General features: G+C 41.5%; 1 protein-coding gene across 6 annotated transcripts in view; it reads right to left on the minus strand.

The window, feature by feature from the left end:
• The window catches only part of ano10a (anoctamin 10a), a 73,758-nt gene extending 59,993 nt beyond the window's left edge, over positions 1-13,765 (minus strand). For 2 of the 6 annotated variants that reach the window (XM_086079059.1, XM_086079060.1), the window contains exons 1-2: positions 13,526-13,759; positions 6,228-6,373 (exon numbers count right to left, since the gene is read on the minus strand). In XM_086079059.1, coding sequence (XP_085935185.1) covers positions 6,228-6,357 — 130 coding nt within the window. In that variant the 5' untranslated portion in view covers positions 6,358-6,373; positions 13,526-13,759. Of the gene's footprint in view, positions 1-6,227; positions 6,374-13,525 lie in introns of all 6 variants that reach the window. The other 4 variants (XM_086079058.1, XM_086079057.1, XM_086079062.1 and 1 more) reach the window with 4 other exon arrangements.
• Positions 13,766-18,624: the final 4,859 nt, after the last annotated feature.

Raw genomic sequence — 18,624 nt, forward strand, 5'->3', positions numbered from 1 at the left:
TGCCTTCTCCGGTTCGGGGATGGGATCCTGTCCCAAGTGGAGAAGTTCAAGTTATCTTGGGGTTTTGTTCACGAGTGAGGGCAGGATGGAGAGAGAGATCGAAGGCAGATTGGTGCAGTGTCTGCAGTGATGCGGACTCTGTATCGGTCCGTTGTGGTGAAGGAGCTTAGTCGAAAGGCGTAGCTCTCGATTTATCTATGTTAGTACCCTCACCTATGGTCACGAGCTGTGGGTCGTGACTGAAAGAACAATATCACGGATGTTGGAGCCATATTACAGCGTTTTTTGTTTTTTCTTCTCTGCGTGACTCCTGGGTTTGGCCCCATGTGGCGCATGTGTTTCCAGGAAGTAATTAAATTAAGCTTAAGGTAATAAGCGTCAGGTGTGTGTGAACTTTGGAGGCATACAGTTTTTTTTACCGTTGTTGTATGTGGAAAGGTTCATGTTGTGTTTTGGACAGTTGGACAAGTACAATATTTTTCCATTAATGTCCAAAACACAACACAAAACTTTCCACATACAATAACAATGGTAAAAAAATTGGATGAATCCAAGGTTCACACACACACACACACACACACACACACCTGACGCTCATTACCTTAAGCTTCATTTAATTACTTTCTGGGGGCACATGCGCCACCATGGAAAGGAAATACGAGCTGCACCAAAGAATGTCTATAAAGCTGAAATTTGGACTCACTTTGGCTTTTATGGCAAAGAAGACGAAAGCATGGACTATGATAAGAGGTACGCTATATGCAAACACTCCCATGGGAAAATCAAATACTGCGGCAACACCACTAACCTTCGCGCTCACGTTGCAAGACACCACAGCGGAGTGGAGATAGCGAGTAAACAAACGCGTACCTCGTCTCAACTAACTATTGAACAAGCTAATTCTGCCAAATTCCCTTCAAGCTCACCTCGTGCGACAAAAATAACACATGTACTACATGTGCAAAGACATGCGCCCTCTCAGCTCCGTGGAAGGTGAAGGCTTTCGTAACCTTTTTTTTTTAGCTCAGTATTGTTCATTCGGTAATTTTACTGATTCGACATGTCATCATCATTGCTCTTTTTTTATTTTGTATTTGCGTGAGTATGTGCATGTGCGTGTGTATGTGTGTGTGCATGTGTGCGTGTACTCATTAGTTCACCTAAAACTTATAAAAAATCCCATACCGTTCACCTAAACCGAATACTTCAGAATCCAGCTCGTGAGGTTGTCAGGAGATCCGAGGAAGGATCAAAGAAAAGAAAGGAAAGTGAAATCCAGCACCGACCAGACATTACCTACTACCCACCGGGTTACCAACCAGAGTCGTTCACCAACCCCAGAAACATGTAAATTCCAACAAATTAGGGAGACCTCAAGAGACCAAAGGAGAGACTGAGGATGCAACATTAGTGATGTCTGAAGAGAGCATGCCAACTTTGCCAGTCATTGCACCACTCCATGCCAAGCTGATCATGGGCACAGAAGAAAAATTAAGATTCAGGTACAATTAAGGACATCAAGACAGTAATAGCACAAGATCTGTTAAAAAGATATGCCATTGAGAAGGAGACACTTTGCATGGCATCCGCAGTGGACCCACGGTTCAAGAATTTATCCTTTCTGTCTGACGAAGATAGTGCCCACATCTACTCTAGGCTGACTGATGCTGTGTTGGCAGTGATGGAAAAGAACAGTGTAAGTAAATTTAATATAAACTTGCATATTAACTCTATAGGTGGTATAGTGCTTGCTTTTATCATGGTACACCTTAGTTGCATTAGTAATCTGTTCTGTACTTTTAAATGGTTGTACTAATATGAATTTGAAAATATTTTGTTTTTCAGGATGCTCCCAACATTGAGCCACCCATTAAGCGACCCAGAGCATCGTGTGCTTTAGCTGATCTCCTTGGTCCAACATTCACCTCTCACAGCAATGACACTAACAAAAAAAATCATCAAGAATCTGCAGAAGATGAGGTGAAGATGTTTAGGATGGAGTCTCCCTTGCTCCTAAGTGATGATCCTCTCAATTGGTGGATGGACCATGAAGGGGCCTATCCTCATATTTCTGCTGTAGCCCGTCAGTTCCTCTGCATCCCAGGCACAAGTGTCTCTGCAGAGAGAGTCTTTTCCACTGCAGGAGACATTGTAACTGCACAAATAAGTGTGCTTAAAGCTGGGATTGTTGATCAACTTGTGTTCCTGCAAAATAATCTAAAGAGAAACCACTAGTAGCATTCTAAGTACAAACTAAGCAAGTTATTATTTCTTGCTCTAGACAATCTACCTCTGTTAAATTGCACTAAAGTTAAGTTGCACAATTGTTGCGTTCTAAAATAAATCTTGACTCTTTTTTTCTTGTGGTTGTACTCAAGGCAATATTTTGACTTGCTTATGCAAATATATCTTTCTGTCTGTCAGTCTGTCTATCTAAACTGTGATATGTGGTTGCTTTCAGTGACAGTTCGAATACAGCATATGGCTTTCAATCAATCAATAGCCTACATGCTTTTTAATTACACAAGGATTTTTGCTATTTGTAGGCTGCCCGGGGTCCCTATCAACCGCAAATAGCAGGGGCACATTGTATAGAATATATATTGTGGTGATATTTATTTTGTCTTCATGAGCATACTCGGTATTGGAGTAATCAAAAAGTAATCCAAAGTAATCAAGTTATATTACTTTAATATTATTGTAATTGTATTACATTCCTAACTGCATTTTTTTAGCAGGTAACTTGTAACTGTAACGGAATACATTTTAAAAGTAACCCTCCAAACCCTGCTCTTAACCATCGTTTCCAAAAAAGGTCAGAGATATATTTTATCTGCCTCCATCTTCGCTTGATGTATAGGTCCTCCTTTTGAAACAGTGGTAGGATTGGCTTTATTTTCATTGTGAGCAGATGGATTGGGCGTGAGCTTCCAATTCATAGGGATTTCTAGATAACTTCTTATGATGCGCTCCCACACATCTCCATGGTGAGAAGCTGTTGACGGATTGAAGACTTTTGGTGGTTTGTGACTGGTGGAAAACACTTGAGTGTTTACACACAAGATGGTCAGTAGTCCTTCCTCAACCTGGCTGAAAATAATTTCGCTGTGCTTTGCGATTGTGGCTTTCTCACAGTCATCATCATGGGCACACTGAGTTGACAGCATCTGCTCAAACTCCTGCTTTTCCCTGGTTGAAGACTATCTGCCTCTGGTGGTTCAGGTCCATCATCAGGTTGTTCAGTTCCTGCTGCAGTCGTTTTTTTTTGTCTGTCTTCTCCATCTTGTTACTGACCATGGCTTTCTCCTCCAGAAGCTCGCTGGTCAGCTGCACGTCTTTGTGGAGTTTTCACATCACCTTTTCCAGGCCCTGCATGGCTCTCACATATTCTATCTTTTTGTTTATCTTAAACAGCTGAGTCTGAGCCTTCTGCAGCTGATTATCCAAGTTTGTTTGTTTGATTTATTTGTATGAGGGACAGTACATTTGAATAAACATTTCAGTAAATATGCCTGAATTAGCCAAAGGCTATTTTTCATCTGCAGTCCCGAGACAGATCGTAAATGTCACCCTAAATTGCGGCGAGACTCCGCTTCCTCTTCCTCTTTCAGCTGCTCCATCAAGGTGTTGTTTTTTTCCTCCAGCTGCCGAACTCAACTGCCCAAATTCAACTTCTGGTGAGTCTCTTCCTGCAGTAACATGTGCATCCTGCAGCTGGCTTCTCAGGCTGACCTTGCTCAGTTTGATGCCCTTTTTTGCTGCCTTCTCCAGCATGGCTTCATCCTTTTATGTTTGGATAGTGTCTTGGTCTGCTGCAGTATCTTCAATTCGCAGACCAACTATGTTGTAAATTTTCCAGACACTGTTTGTTCTTTTCCAAGCTGGGCTTGAATATAGTAGCCTGATCGAGTTGTTCAGACAGTTTCTCCAGCGTGGGGGCATGCATTTGCCTCATTTCCTTCCTCTGAGCCTAGAAGATTTTGCTTTCCTCACCAATCGCTTTCTTCAGCTCAGCCACTTCTTGCTCTCGCTTGTTTCCATTTTCCTACTGGGCAACGGTGTTGTCCAGTGAGTTCGCCAGCTCAGTCTCCAGAACCTCGAGCTCCTCGTGGAGGTCCCTCTTCAGTTTTTCGGCTTAACTTATGCACGTCATCTCCGATTCCAGATCCTCCTGAAGATCAGCCATTTGGGCCTGCTGCTCCCAGATATGCTTGTTCTTCTGTGCCACCTCCTTTTTACTTCTGGCCAAAGAAACCTGCAGCTCTTCTTTATTGGCCAACCAAATCTTCAATTCCTCAGTCTGTGCATTGAGCTCAGCAATCTGCTTTTGCAGGTCTCCTGTCTCAGCATCCAATTTGAGTTTGGCCTTCTCCATGATGTGTTTTCTTTTACTTTGTCAGACGCTCCTCCTGGTCCACCATCATTATATCGAGTTTGTTCTTAAGGTTACCAAGGTTCTTTCTCCTCCACCTCCTCTGTCAGCATGGTGGTTGCTTTGTTGGTCTGGTCTTTCAGCAGTTTTTACTTGTGGAACTTGGCATTTTGATCCTTGAGCAAAACGTCTTCTAATTTCTTCATCTTTGCCTCAGCCGTCACTTTGTTGAGCGGGAGCTTCTATCGTGCAGTTACCTCCTCATTGAGCTGCTTGTCGAGGTCCTGAATGTGTGACTGCATTTTTTCGTTCAGCAGACTTTCGTTGCTCTCCTCCTCTTCCTCGACCTGAGACTCCTGGTCATGGAGGATCTCCTTGAGTTTCTGCTCCTGCTTCCTTGAGGCCAGACAAGCTTTCATCTCTTCCTTCTCTTCTGATATATTTTGGTCATATTGCTCCTTCAGCAACTCTTCCATTCTTACTATAGATATCCTGTTGACAGTAGCAGTGATATGGCCATCATCACATTGATCATGTCTGTTTTCCTTAAGGGGCCATTAATAACCCACCCCAATAGGATCTTAATGGCACATGGACCGTTATCAATTAATTACTTCCCAAGGTTCCAGTAGCTTGGAGGCGTTGGATCCTCTCAACAACTCTCTGTCTGCTTGGATGCGGGAAATATGGCCACTTGGGCAATTCCTTTGTGCTGATGATATTATCAGTGCTGAGGGGCATTCTCCTTTGAGTGTATATTCCTGGTAGGTCGTAGTACTGATTTCCAGTTAGACTGGAAATTTCCAAGTCCTTCAACCTGTAACTTGAGACCGATGCTTTTGGGCCCATGGTTCGTAAGATGATTAAAATATTTTTTTCATATTAAGCTTCCTCAGTTTCCAATGCATAATGTGGCTGTACTGCCTGGATAAAAAAATAGTATGTTTGTATGAATTTGTTTCCTTTGTTGGACTTTACTTGAACTGGAAGGATAGACAGATTGCCATTACAATTTCCGGCCCCTGTATTATCACCTGGCTGGAGAGAAACCAGTGCACTGGTTTAACTGATGGTTGTTGAAGGTCTGTGCTGTTTGTTGTTGCCTTTTGTTTGAAGTGGAGAACAGTGGGATGGGTTTGGCTGCACACCTTGCAAGTCAAGCGCTTATTGCAGTCCTTGCTTTGATGTCCACTGCGAAGGCAACCAAAGCAGACTCCTTTCTCCTTAATATCTCTGTGATTTCTCCTCAAATCTTGTACACTCTCCCAATGGGTGACCTTTATTATGACAGCACACACATATGCTGGTGATATTTGCAGGTGAAATTCTTTGCCGTTTTGTCCTGTTAGAATAGCTCAATTCCTCTGATGCATGGGGTTTCAATGGTGATAACAGTAGTTGCAAAACTCTCTTTTAAATCCTGATTTCAACTGTGATTTTGTTATGTTAACATAACTGTTTCCTGTAGTGACTTGTGCATTCTGAACGTCACCAAAGATTGCATCCTATACTATTTAGACCTTTTATATTGATTCTGAATCATCGTAAATGATAATTGCGATTCTTATGAGAATATTTTTTTGGGGCACGCCCCTAAGGTCCACAACTTGGAACTTTTTTTGGAAGGGTTTTATGGCAGCTAAAAGAAGATTTCTGGATCGATATTAAAATGGATTTCAAAGGCACGGACATGAGCTTGACGGACCTTGACTGTTGGGGGCGAGGTTTGGGCGTGGATTGCTCAAGGTCATAAATTATTGTTCTTTTAAGTTTTCTCTAAATTGAACAAATGAAATTTTAACTGCCTTAATATAATAAAACATGTCAACTTATTTTTCCATGTCAATGTGCGTACCTCCAGCCTGCTGTTTTTCTCTTATCCTCCTCAGTAGCCATACAACTGTTTCCTCTTTAGTGTCTGGGGACAGTACCACGACCACCAATGGTAAAATCCCAGGACTGCATCTGGTGCCTGACACATCCATTATAATCTACTCTCACCTGTAAAAGTCAGGGGGAAAAAGCAAAATGTTTAGCAGATAAGTGGGAAAACTTTGATTTTTCACAAAACCTGGCTGTTTTGATTAATTGAAGGTCAGTATCAGGTTGCATTGAACGACAACTTTCTGATTTCAAAAGGGAAGCATCAACGCAAACCAAAATGCGTAGACATTTTCGTACTCTCAAAAATAAAGCTCTCGTGAAAAATGTATATACTGGTTAATAACAGCGCTTTGACTTATAAATGGGTCCTTGCATGTTGGGAGACTGGCACATTGGAATTATATTTTAATTACGTTTTTTTAGTTGGCACAAAAAACCTTTCCACAATGATTTTTTTTTTTTGCCTGGTGTGATGAGTACAAAAGCTTCACAAGGTTTTGTCCATGTGAAGGCCCTAAAATTCAGCTTTTTTTTTTGCTTTGTTTTTTAGGGGGTACGAACAATGTGTTGCCACTGCAACAGTGTTTCAACATCATGAAGGCCTAAACACTCTTCCGAGCAAATATGAGGTTGATGCGGTTCACCTGTGTACAGTGTCCCCTCGTTTCTCGTGGGTTCATCTTTCGCGGTCTCGCTGTTTCGCTGATTTTTTACAGCGTGCTTCTTCTTTTTTTTCTGCGTGCTTTTTGGTTTGTTTTTTGTGTGTGGGTGGGGGGGGGGTACAGTGTATGCACGCGACCCGCCCCATGGCGCCGGCCACAACACTTGAGTGGAGTAGTTTCGGGGGCACCGCAGCAATGCGGTCCCGCGGTCAAAATGGGTTTACGAGTCCTGCCTCATATCTTCATCATTAAAATTAAGATTGTCCGCCCCGAACCATGCAGTCGTGCCTGTTGACGGATAAGCGAGTCATGCGTCCACAGCCCGCTCCACGGTTCACGCGGGCCCGCCGACCACGAGAGCTCAAGTGGAGTTTCGGGGGCGATGCGGTGCCAGTCAAAATGGGTTCACGTGTCCTGCCTCGTATCTTCATCATTCAAATTAAGCGATAAACGGCCAACAAACAACAAATTTTTACCCGGGATGGCAACCACCGCTGGCGGGGTTGAAAATCCTCGGTGTCCTGGAGGTATTTGGCCGGTTGTATCTCTCCAGTCCTACGTCTTACAAGAGACACACGGGCATCCTCGGATACGTCTCGACGAGACATTTCCAACGGTGTATGGCCCGTTGCGGTCCGACCTTACCCGTCACTTTCGTGACCTGGAGATAGAGGCCCGATAGTTTCCCAATTTGATGCCCTGGAACGTTCGTGCGTCCGCTCATGGCTCACCCCTACATCACACCGCATCCGCTCCGCCGATTTGTTTCCATTTCCAGCTTGTTCATATTACACCAGCTGCGTATGCGCTACGGATCGACTGCCGAACAACTTGTACAGAGACCGCCAGACAATGCGCTCCCGAGCCTCCCGGTCAAAATTGATTTCTCAGCCTCGTATAATCATCATTAAAATTAAGTGTCATTTCCAACAGCTGTTTTATTGTTATTGTGTGTCTGTTTTTTTTTTTTTTACTATTTTTATAAATTTTGGGGGGGAAACATACCGGCCGGAAAAAATTTATTGATTGCCGTTATATTTTTGTTTCTCAAATAAATGTTTTGGAGTTGTAAAAAGTGTGTGGTGAGGTGTGAGCCTTAAAACATATATAATAAATGAAAATTATATAGTATGAACGAAAAAACATTTAGAATAAATGAAAAAATATGTATATTGTGTTGTATAATAAATAAATAAATAAAAATATACATTTAATGGAAAAAGGACTGTAAATGAAAAAAAAAACATGACGAATGAAAAAGCATTCATAATAAACTAAAGATCTTACCAAAACGAAAAAACATATAATAAACGAAAAAAATATATATATAACTAGAGCTGCGGACAGCTATAAAGGGCCCTCGCAGCACGGGCCACTTTGGGGTACTTGCACGTTGGGTTACTGGCATGTTTGGGTAAAGGCACATTCTAAGCAGAATTTATTTGAAAATGGCATAATAAACCTTTACATATTATGGATTGTTTTTTTTTTGCCAGGTGTGGCTCAATGAGTTTTGCTCTGTTAAGCCCCTTAAAATCAGCATCCGTTTTATTTTTGGGCAATGATTTGCCCCGATTTTAAAGTACATACATACACATCATTGTTAGTTTTACTCATAGCACAATATTGCTTTTATTTTCTATGTAGGACATAATAAATGAATAAATAAATAAAAAGTATGTATGTATGGATAGGTCTGATGCCACTAAAAAAATGTGAGTGGTCGAAAATGACTTGGTTATCACACTTACAAAAGTATAAAAACAATTGTACTAATATGAAAATACCATGTGTGGGGTGATTTTTTTTTTGTTGACTCCAAGGGCTAGGTGGCGCTATGTTTATAACTGGCTATTGTCATAGGGATACCTTCATGTCGTGACTATAAACATACATGTGAAGTTTGGGAATTTTTGCTGCAAGTACTGAGGAGTTATTACGTATTTCGTCTTTCATGGAAAAGGAAATATGAAACAAAAAATATGATGCCCCGCCACCGTAATATAGTAATTTGAAAATTCAAGATTTTTTCGCCCTTTGTTGACCTAGGTCTTGACATTGTCCAGGCCAAGTTTGAAGTCAATCGGATCAAACGTGTAGGAGAAATGGGCAACAGAATGACCCCTGTAAATGTGCAAAAATCTGCAACAAACGGACATTCAAAAATTCGTAACTCCCTTCCTGTTCATTTTAGCATATGGGTCCAAGAGACTTTTTTTGTAGGTCTTAGGCTCCCTCATATACCAAAATTTTTTCGGAGATCTTGCTTAAACATACAACCGGGGCCGCTTAGTTAAAAAAATTTTAGGGGGTGCTATTGAGTAATTTTTGTAAAAATCGCACAATACATAATAAAATATTGCTCATTTTGCCAGGCCAGATGTGTGTGCCAAGTTTCATGAGTTTCTGTGCATGTTAAGGCCCTCAAAATTGGCGTTGTTTTCTTGGCGAACAGTACCTTGCCACGCCCACAGCGATTTGCGAAAACTCACAAACTTCGTGTTATGACATTATAAAGGCCTAAACACTCTTCTGAGCAAATATGAGGTAGATCCAGTTAATGTGGTTGGAGAAAAAAGTAAAAGAAAAAATGTTTTTTTATTTGCCAGTAGGTGGCGCTATCAGTACGAATAAATATAAGTTTGTAGATGTATTCACACCTGGACTCATCAAAATGTGTGAAATTTTGAGAAGATAGGATCATCTGGGTCAAGTTAACGCAGCTTTTAGTGTCACGGTGAATCATCATACTTCGCGGCACCGTAGCGGCCACGCCCTTTGGCGAAAAGTTACAATATTCAGTGTTGGGCATGATCAACATTTTAAGGCTTTTCTGTCAAAATTTCAAATGGATCCCTCAAACGAGCTCGGCACAATAGATAAAAATGTAAAGTATGACATGTATTGTCACCACTAGGTGTCGCTATATGTATAACTGAATATTATCATATCGATGTTTTCAGGCCGTGGCTATTAAGATGCATGAGAAGTTTGGGATTTTTTGGAGCATGTACAGCAGAGTTATTAAGCATTTCCTCTTTTTTGATGAAGGAAATATTAAAGGCAAAATTTGAGGCCCCGCTCCCGTCATATAGTATTTCAAAAAGATTTTTTCCCCAGTTGTTGTCCCAGGTCTTGAGATGATCCATGCCAAGTTAGAAGTAAATCGGACAAAAACTGTTGGCAAATGGGCGAAAAGAATGACCACAGTGAATGTGCAAAAATGGGCCAAAATTGGACATTCAAAAATTCATGGCTCACATCCTGTACATTTTAGGATATGGCTTCCACTTTTGACTTTTTTGTGTGTCAAAACAAAAGCTCACTTCACGTGCCTGCCAATTTTCATAGCCCTCGGTCAAACGTGCCGGGATTGGTGCATATTTTTCCACGCTAGGGGGCGCTTTTGGTGTTTACTTGCAAATTGTCATTAAAAAGTTGATGTTAGTTCGCCACTTGGCTTGATGAGTTCACCAACACTACAAATGCATTAAAAGAGGCTGCGGCGACGGCACCGGCCGCGTGCAATGACGGGCAATAATAATTTTGTCAGTCCTAATTTTCATTCAAGAAACACAACATATGGCCACATACATATGGAGGATCAAAACTGCCAAAATAAAAAATACATTAATGACTAAATAAATAAATGAATACAAGTGAAAATAAAAACTGATATAAAAAATATAATTCAAAAATGTAATATTAAAAAAATGAATGTAAATGATAATAAAAAAAACCATATATATCCCAAATAAATGAATACAAGTAAAAATATATACAAAATAAAACGACATTCAAAAAATAAAAATAAAAATAAATGTCGAAATAAATACAAAAATAAATATAATAATATAATTATATATCAATCAATAAATAAAAACGCTCTGCTCTCATTTATTTATTTCATGCTGCAGACGCTCTGTCAGGTCGAAATGATATTCAAATGAGGGGGACGGTCCTAAGCATGTCTTGGGTTGGGCTCCGCCGTTGGAAACTGCCTAGAGTGAGCGGGTCGGCGAACAATTGAGTCTCGCCGGCTTGCATGGAGAGCTCCTGCAATGGACGACTGTCTTGTCCACTGTCACCACGACTTGTCGAGCAACTCAAGTTGCAAGTTGTGGTGACAACAGCGGAGCCCAACCCGAGAGACACGCTTAGGACCGCCTCCTGATTTGAATAACATTTTGACCTGACAGAGCGTCTACAGCATGAAGTAAATAAATGTGAGAGAAGAGAGTTTTTATTTATTGATTGATATTTAATTATATTTATATATTTATTTATTTATTACCCTTTTTTGGGGGGGAATGTCGTTTTTTAAAAATATTATTATTATTCTATTTATTATTTTACTTTTATTTATTTAGCTATATATATTGTTTTTAGTTCCGTTTATATTAATTTTTGCATTTCATTTTTTTATTATATTTTTCATATCAGTTTTTATTTTCACTTTTATTCATTTAATTTTAATTTTGGCAGTTTTGGTCCTCCATACATACAGACCTTTTTAGCTTCAAAATATAGGACATGGTGCTTCCCTGCGACTATTGCTTTCTGCTGCCACTGGTCCTGACTCATTTGGAAGAGTGCCAGGGGTAGATGTCAAGCACGCTACAGATCAGGATTTGACGTGACAGATTTGAAGAGAAAAGTCTCTTCTCTGCCCATGGTTTGATTAGTGCCGGTGCCAGTGCCAAAGCCTGCATAAAAGGCCTCCCTTTGCATTTGGCTGTCACCTCTCTTCATCACATTCTCATTGTGAATGACCCAAGAGTTAATCACACCAGCATTGATAATACCATAGAACACACAAAGTGGCCCTCTCTTAGTTTTCCTTCCACAGCCATAGGAACCACACATCTAGTTAAAAGTATCGACGCCATCCTTTGGTTGTAAAATTCAATTGCTTCAGGCTTGCCAGTGGCACCTATTGTTGGTTGACATGTGGCAAGATTGCCTGATTTTATACACTAACACTAGTACCGGGTGAAAATCCACCCGCATACGTACTTTACCCTATTTCACTATTGTCGGGTGAAAATCACCCGAAAGCATGCTTGTAGGAAAAAGTGGGCTTTGAGGTAGGGAAACACTCACACTTTCAAAGATGTCAAAAAGAATGGTGAAGCTCCCCAAGGACCCATGACACTCAGAAAAATGTAACATATTGAAAATCATGTAAATACGTTTGCTCGGTTGAAAATCACCCGGTGATAGTGCTCTAGGTTTAAGAAAGCAACTTAAGGCGATCGGGAGAGTCACCCTCCCCCAAACGCATTCAAGAGTTTTGATCGTCCTTTTAGGAATGCTTACCTTGCTTTGTTTATAGGCGTTTCACATTGCTCGGCAGAGAGCCAGCCGCCATTCTACGTCACTACGTATGTGTGTTGCGACGTAAATAACAATGGTAGCATTCGTCCAAATAAAGTTTCTACAAAATGTATTGAACTGGAAATTATTTTTGAAAAATTTATCTCATTGTTATGTTAGTAACAACCAAATAAATAATATAGAGCAAACTTGTCCTTACAAGCGGGGTTCCTTTTAATGATTAGATAGGTGACTGTCTTGAGCTCGGCCGTTGTGTCGCTGTGACCTGTCCTGCATCTATCTGCACTCTGGCGCACTTATCCAGCAGGAAGAAGTTAAGACCATCAGGTCACACATTTTCACATGGGCTGGGCCAGTGGTGCCCAAGTCCGGTCCTCGAGAACCCGTATCCAGTCTGTTTTCCATGTCTTCCTCCTTCACCGCAGCTGAATATAATGATCAGCTCATCAGCAAGCTTTGCAGAAGCCTGCTAACGATCCTGATCATGAATCGGGTGTGTTGGTGGAGAGAAACATCGAAAACAGGCTGGATAGGGGCTCTTGAAGACCGAACTTGGGCACCCCTGGGCTAGGCTGAGCCGTCCCCGTGTGGGTGGGCGGCCAAGACAGTATAAGAGTAAAGACTATTTTGAATAGTTTCGACTTTCTTCCGCACACTAATAGAAGAGGGCTCCACAGCTATGTACTCAATCTTTTTGGCATTCAGTAAATAGTTAAACTGAGAACATTGGAGTCTTCTGGTCATTACTGTTAGTATATCGCCAGCATTAAGATACAAGAACCATTGAAAGTTCCCACCACAACTTTACATTGTCTTTAGATGTCAGCTAGTGTGAGATGGTAATTTTACTAGAGTATTTTCCAGATCTTCTCAAAGACTTCTGATGTACAGGTAGCATTATAGTTGACGTGACTTTGCAATGCTAACAGCTCGGCAAGTGTTCGCGAGGGGTGTGAGTCTTGACGAGAAGGCGAGTAACCAATCATAGCTGTTCAAGGCAAAATAACGCCTGCAGAAGAGTTACCAGTCACGGCAAAATGACCACCGCCTACAGCCATCTTCACGAGGGTCACTATAATTTAGAGGTAGCGGTAGATGGCGTGTCATATTTGGATTCAAGGCGGACAAATACATAGTCAATTTAATTAAACACACCTTTGCCAAGTGTTTAAACTAAAATGACCCAGCGAAGTTTAGTTGTGTATAGTGCACTAGCAGTATAACACACAAAGAAACACCGAATAATTCAAACTTTTTTTAGTGTACATACCGAGTAGAGCGATGCTCGGCGTCAGAAAACCTTTATCAGCAGTGCTGCTCTCTTCGGGAGAAGGAAATCATATGTTGCAGAAAATAACCAGGCTTGCACTCGTGTCGAAGTAAGCGTCTTTCGAAAAAGTGTAAACTACAAAGTAAAGTAAGCCACTGACGTATATTTGAATGGACCGCTGCTGATCTGTATATATTACTGGATAGCATAGCCCATACGCGTATGTGCAAGCCGTTGAAGCCACAGGGCAGCCATCTTACTACTGCCATTTCGCAAGCAGACTAGGCCGTTGGGGTGGGGGTGGATGGGATTTGTGGCGGAGTGTCAAGTGGACGGTATGTGATGCTTTGAAGACCCCCTTTTATTTTAATCGCTCAGTTCCTTAGACCCCAATATTAGATTAGACAGAGGCATCTTTTGTTGAATTAGTTATAATTCTGTAATTTAAAAAATATACACGTTTCTTTCTGTAAAAAAAAAACATTAAGTAAATAATGTATACATGTATTTAAAGAAAATGTCTGAAGTCCTCTTGTTCATGTTTAGCTAATTTAAAACATCATAAATCATACTGTTTCTACCAAGTACTGTCAAATGTTCTCCAATTTCGATACTGTAAATCCTGTCGTATGCCGAGTAATATGGCGGCCTCGCGGCTTCAAAAGTCTTGGCCTATCGGCTATCCAGTAATATGTACAGATCAGTGGAAAGTGAAGCCACCGGCAGCCATCTTACGTTGACCTTCATTTTGTGTGTGTGTGTGGGGGTGGGGGGGTGCGTGTGAGAGAGAGAGAGAAATAGCGAGAGAGAGAGAGAGAGAGCGAGAGACAGAGACAAAGATCGACAAAGAGAGACAGAGACAAAGAGAGATTATTTTAGCGTTATTGTAGCAGCAATAAATATAGCCTAAATTGCATTAGCTTCGTTTGCAACAATTCAATTTCCAATTCTTTATTTATTGAAGACACAAATAGGGTCCATACAGTGGCGTATATATATCGACGGTGCAGCCAGTGCATTGCACCGGGGCCCAGAGACAGCACACGGGCCCATGAAAGAAGAGGAAAAAAATGAATGAAAGAAAGAAAGAGAGAGAGAGAGAAAAGAAAGAAAGAAACAGCCAGAGTTATTTTGTAAATACGATGTCGGAAATGATAATTTAATCATCTGACTTCGGCATCTGTCAGTCACGATGAGTCTCGAAGTGATGCGAGTTGAAAAAAAACATGGTAGCTAGTGTGCTTGCCATCGTCGCCGTCATGCTTTGCAAACTAAAAAAAAAAAAAGAGCAGTGCCCCCCCCCCCCCCCCCCCCAAAAAATAAAAAATAAACATGACGTTAAAGCTATTGGAAGAGATGTGATAGACGTGGTTTGAGTCCAGGCCATCAGCAAAATCTAGTGTCCCGCTCCCATCGGAGTCAAGCTGTAGCTTGCCGGCAGCTAGCTCCATCGCAGAAGCGACCCTCCAGCCGCGTCTCGCTTCACCCGGCGGTCAAAAGGCGGCTTCCCTGTGTCCTCACCGCCTACGCAGCTTAGGGGATGAATTTGACGCCAAATGTAAAAAGCATATGTATCACATTTGGCTCAGGTACCATTCTCCAGATACAATAAACAAGGAAACAGGTGTTTTTCTGACAAATGCTACTTTAGACCTATAGGAGCGTCGTAAATTACTTTGCTGAGCGCGACGCGCAGATGAGCTTCTAATGAGTGATTATAGCTACAAATTATTTTCGTTATGAAGTGCAGTTAGTGGGATTCAAATACAAATACAAATACAAAAAGTTGTAAAACAGAATATAATGTATTGGACGATTTTTGTGGTATTTTCAATGTTCAATATAGATGTCACAATATTAAAATTGCCACAAATCCCATCCACCCCCCATCCACTGCAAAAGTCCTTAGTGGTAAGTCGCACTTCTCTCCAAAAACTCTGTGCGTGCACGTGTGTGCACGGTGGAAGGGGGGGGGGGGGTGTCTATCAGCATGGTGTTACGCCACTGGGTCCATAGAAATAAAAGTAAAAGGGACAAAAAAATGAAAACTATCAGGTTATTGTGTTAATTAAGAGTCTCTCCATCCAAATGCTTTCCCAAAGCAGATGTGTACCTACAAATGCACAATTGAGCATTTGTCAAAGTCTGTATAATTGAGTTGTTTGACTCATCCAGTCACTGCATAAAGTTACATTTATTTGCAGTGCCTCACAGGTAGGAATGTGAGCATTAATAAACAACTTTCACTGTACCATCTGGGCACCCTCAGCAGTATCCTAAAGGTGTCATTATAGGTCACAGTGACTCTACGGATGGTGCACCGCTTATACTCTGTTGAAGAAAATAATCTTTTTCTTCGCGTGTTCGTTTTCTTTCGGGTAGTGAGAATGTTGGTTATCCGAATACAGGCTGGAGATCGGTGAACAGGTCCTTCGAAGGATTTATTTTTACAGAATATTCCGGACACAAGCAAGTTTACAGACAAATGGCTGCATTCTTCTCGCAAGTGTGTAGTTACAGCGGACTCACAACATTCTTATACTATCTTGAAGGGGCGGTACCACAACGCCCCCTCCAAACAGCCCACCTGGAGTTCACCGGACATGAGATAAGACTTTAATGTTCTTCCCAAATTCAGAACAGATTTATTTTTAAAGGGATTACATCACGGTATTTTAAGCCCCTCCACAGTTAACTATAGGCATATAATAATTAAATATTATCTTTGACACTATGGCAATGTCATTTTTAATGAAATATTAGGTGTTTTGCTGGTTTGTTTTCTAATGCAGAAGTAAAACGCTCGGTTCAGTAAAACCTCGCCTCTACCCATGAGCTTGCCGCACCCCCGGCGAGCTGGCTGCAGTCTGCTGTTGGGGCTCTGCGTTGGAAAACTCTGAATGGCCACGCAATGCAAGTCATCAATTATTCAATAAACATTTGAAACAAAACGGGTCGTTGCCGCAAGAAATCGTGGAGGAGGAGGGGAGAAGAGGGAAGAAGAGGAAAGGAGAAAAAAAAAAACAAAGCGGGTTCCAAACCCACAACCAGCTGCTTACAGGGCGAGTGCACTAACCTCTACACCGTTCGTTCAATTCCGTTCAGTAGCGCAAAAGTTATACTTGCAGTTTACACAAGTATCAACCAACCCTTTCTGGGATTTTAAGACGGCCAATTGTCATTGCACTTTGGCATTGCAAATGTGAGGGATAATAGATTGATTTGAATTCATTTGGACATAATATTTACTAATAAAGGCTACTTTTGTCACTATGCCATGGAGGTCTCAGAGAAAGTGGGCGTGTGTTTAGTCTGAAGAGGCAGTGACGTCACAAAGTGCCAAATGTTTTCTCAAGTTGGGAGGGATTGGTGCTTGGAGAGCAGAATGACCTCAAATTTCTCATAGAGGGGCGAATGGAGTAAAACACCACTTTGGTGATGTTGTTGGTGAGGAATCAGCATTTTAACCTGGCTAAAAGCTCCAAAAAGTTGATTTTTCACGTTGCTGTCCCTTGTGCGCACACACACCCCCCCACACATACACACCCCCACACGCACACACACACGCACACAGCCCTGTTCTCTCAATCCCGACCATGCTTGCTTGCTTTGGTGAAAGTATAGGTAATTGGCAACCACAAACAAATTATTATCAAAAATGATAATTAACTCTCCAGCGCCACCTGATGAATTCTGGCAAAAAAACTCCCAACTGACATTTTTTATTTTCTACCCTGATTTGATTTCCCACTGAAACGATAAATTGAGTAGTCGTGGAAAATGCACTAAAACACATCAGGTGTACAATGCATCAAAAAACATGAACAATTATGAAATTTTTTCTTTCTTTTTTTCTGGAGAGCTCAGTATTTGTTCATTCGGTAATTTTACCGATTTGACATGTCATCATCATTGCTCTCTTTTTTAAATATCTTTTTTAATACATTTTTATTTTGTATGTGGGGCGGGTGCGTGTGTGTGTGTGTGGGGGGGGGGGGGTGTATGGGGGTGTGTGCGTGCGTGCGGGTGTGTGTATGTAAAAATGATGATTTATAATGGGAGTCAATGGCGCCAGATCATGTGAACATTTGGCTTCCACATATAACAATGACAATACCAATTTGACAATGGTGCCATTTTGAACTTCAACATGTTTGGACATTCTGGGTGAATTTCCAGCCCTCAAAGTGATTTTTTTGATATGCTTTGTCTATGATAATAAAATTACTAACAAGAAAAACGGCAGGATTTGGCGCGATACTGCACAACTGTTGCATCCCCGCACTGTACGGGCTGATTACCACCAAATCAGCCGCATACATGAGATGGTTGACAACTGCTTAAGAATAGCGAGAAACTACAACCAACTCCACAAAAAAATGTAAAACCAAAAAACCTGGTCTATCCTGGAATCGCTGTTGGCTTATCTTAATTGAAAAACCTAGAGCTTTAACTTAGCATATGAGACACTCTCAACATGTCCAAAGATCCTGAATTATTACTACCTTATTAATGTTTTTGTGAGAAAGCAAACTGTGTGTAAATCTGTCAAGTTCGAAGCGAGATCAGAGTTTACGTTTGTTCAGGTCAATGTTCAGTCAATACAACAGACCGCCAGACGCAAGAGGCCAGTGCGGACGTTGGAGTCCGCGCCGTAAGACATCTAGTCTTATTATACCAGCCATTCCCACACCATGTTAATACTTCGGCGGGGTGCCCAAATAAAGTGCCCGCCGCCCAAGAAGTTTTCAAGATTTTTATTTTTTTTATAAGGCACACTTAAATTTGTTTTATGTGTGCACCGAGTTCCAGAGTTCCTTCCAGCCAAGCTTCGGGGAAAATGTTGCTGCGCTGAAGCACGTTTCTGATTGGTGGTCTGGTTCACGCTCGTTCTTAGTTGGCTGCTGGCCCGTGTTGGAACTGCGGGGGACGGGGGTGGCGGCAGCGAAGGCAGAAAAGAGTTGTCGCTGTATGTATTCGAATGTGGAGATGAAACGAGAAAGTGAATAAAAAGATCAAATGAAACGCCAGACTGCAGTGTGACTTCCTGTCTCCTGTAGTTAATTTTGTTTACCTCGTTGGGACCCCAACTATTTGAC

This window comes from Leptonotus elevatus, chromosome 6 (assembly GCF_054856555.1).
Source record: "Leptonotus elevatus isolate MCC_2025b chromosome 6, RoL_Lele_1.0, whole genome shotgun sequence".
In the NCBI taxonomy this organism is placed as follows: Eukaryota; Metazoa; Chordata; class Actinopteri; order Syngnathiformes; family Syngnathidae; genus Leptonotus; species Leptonotus elevatus.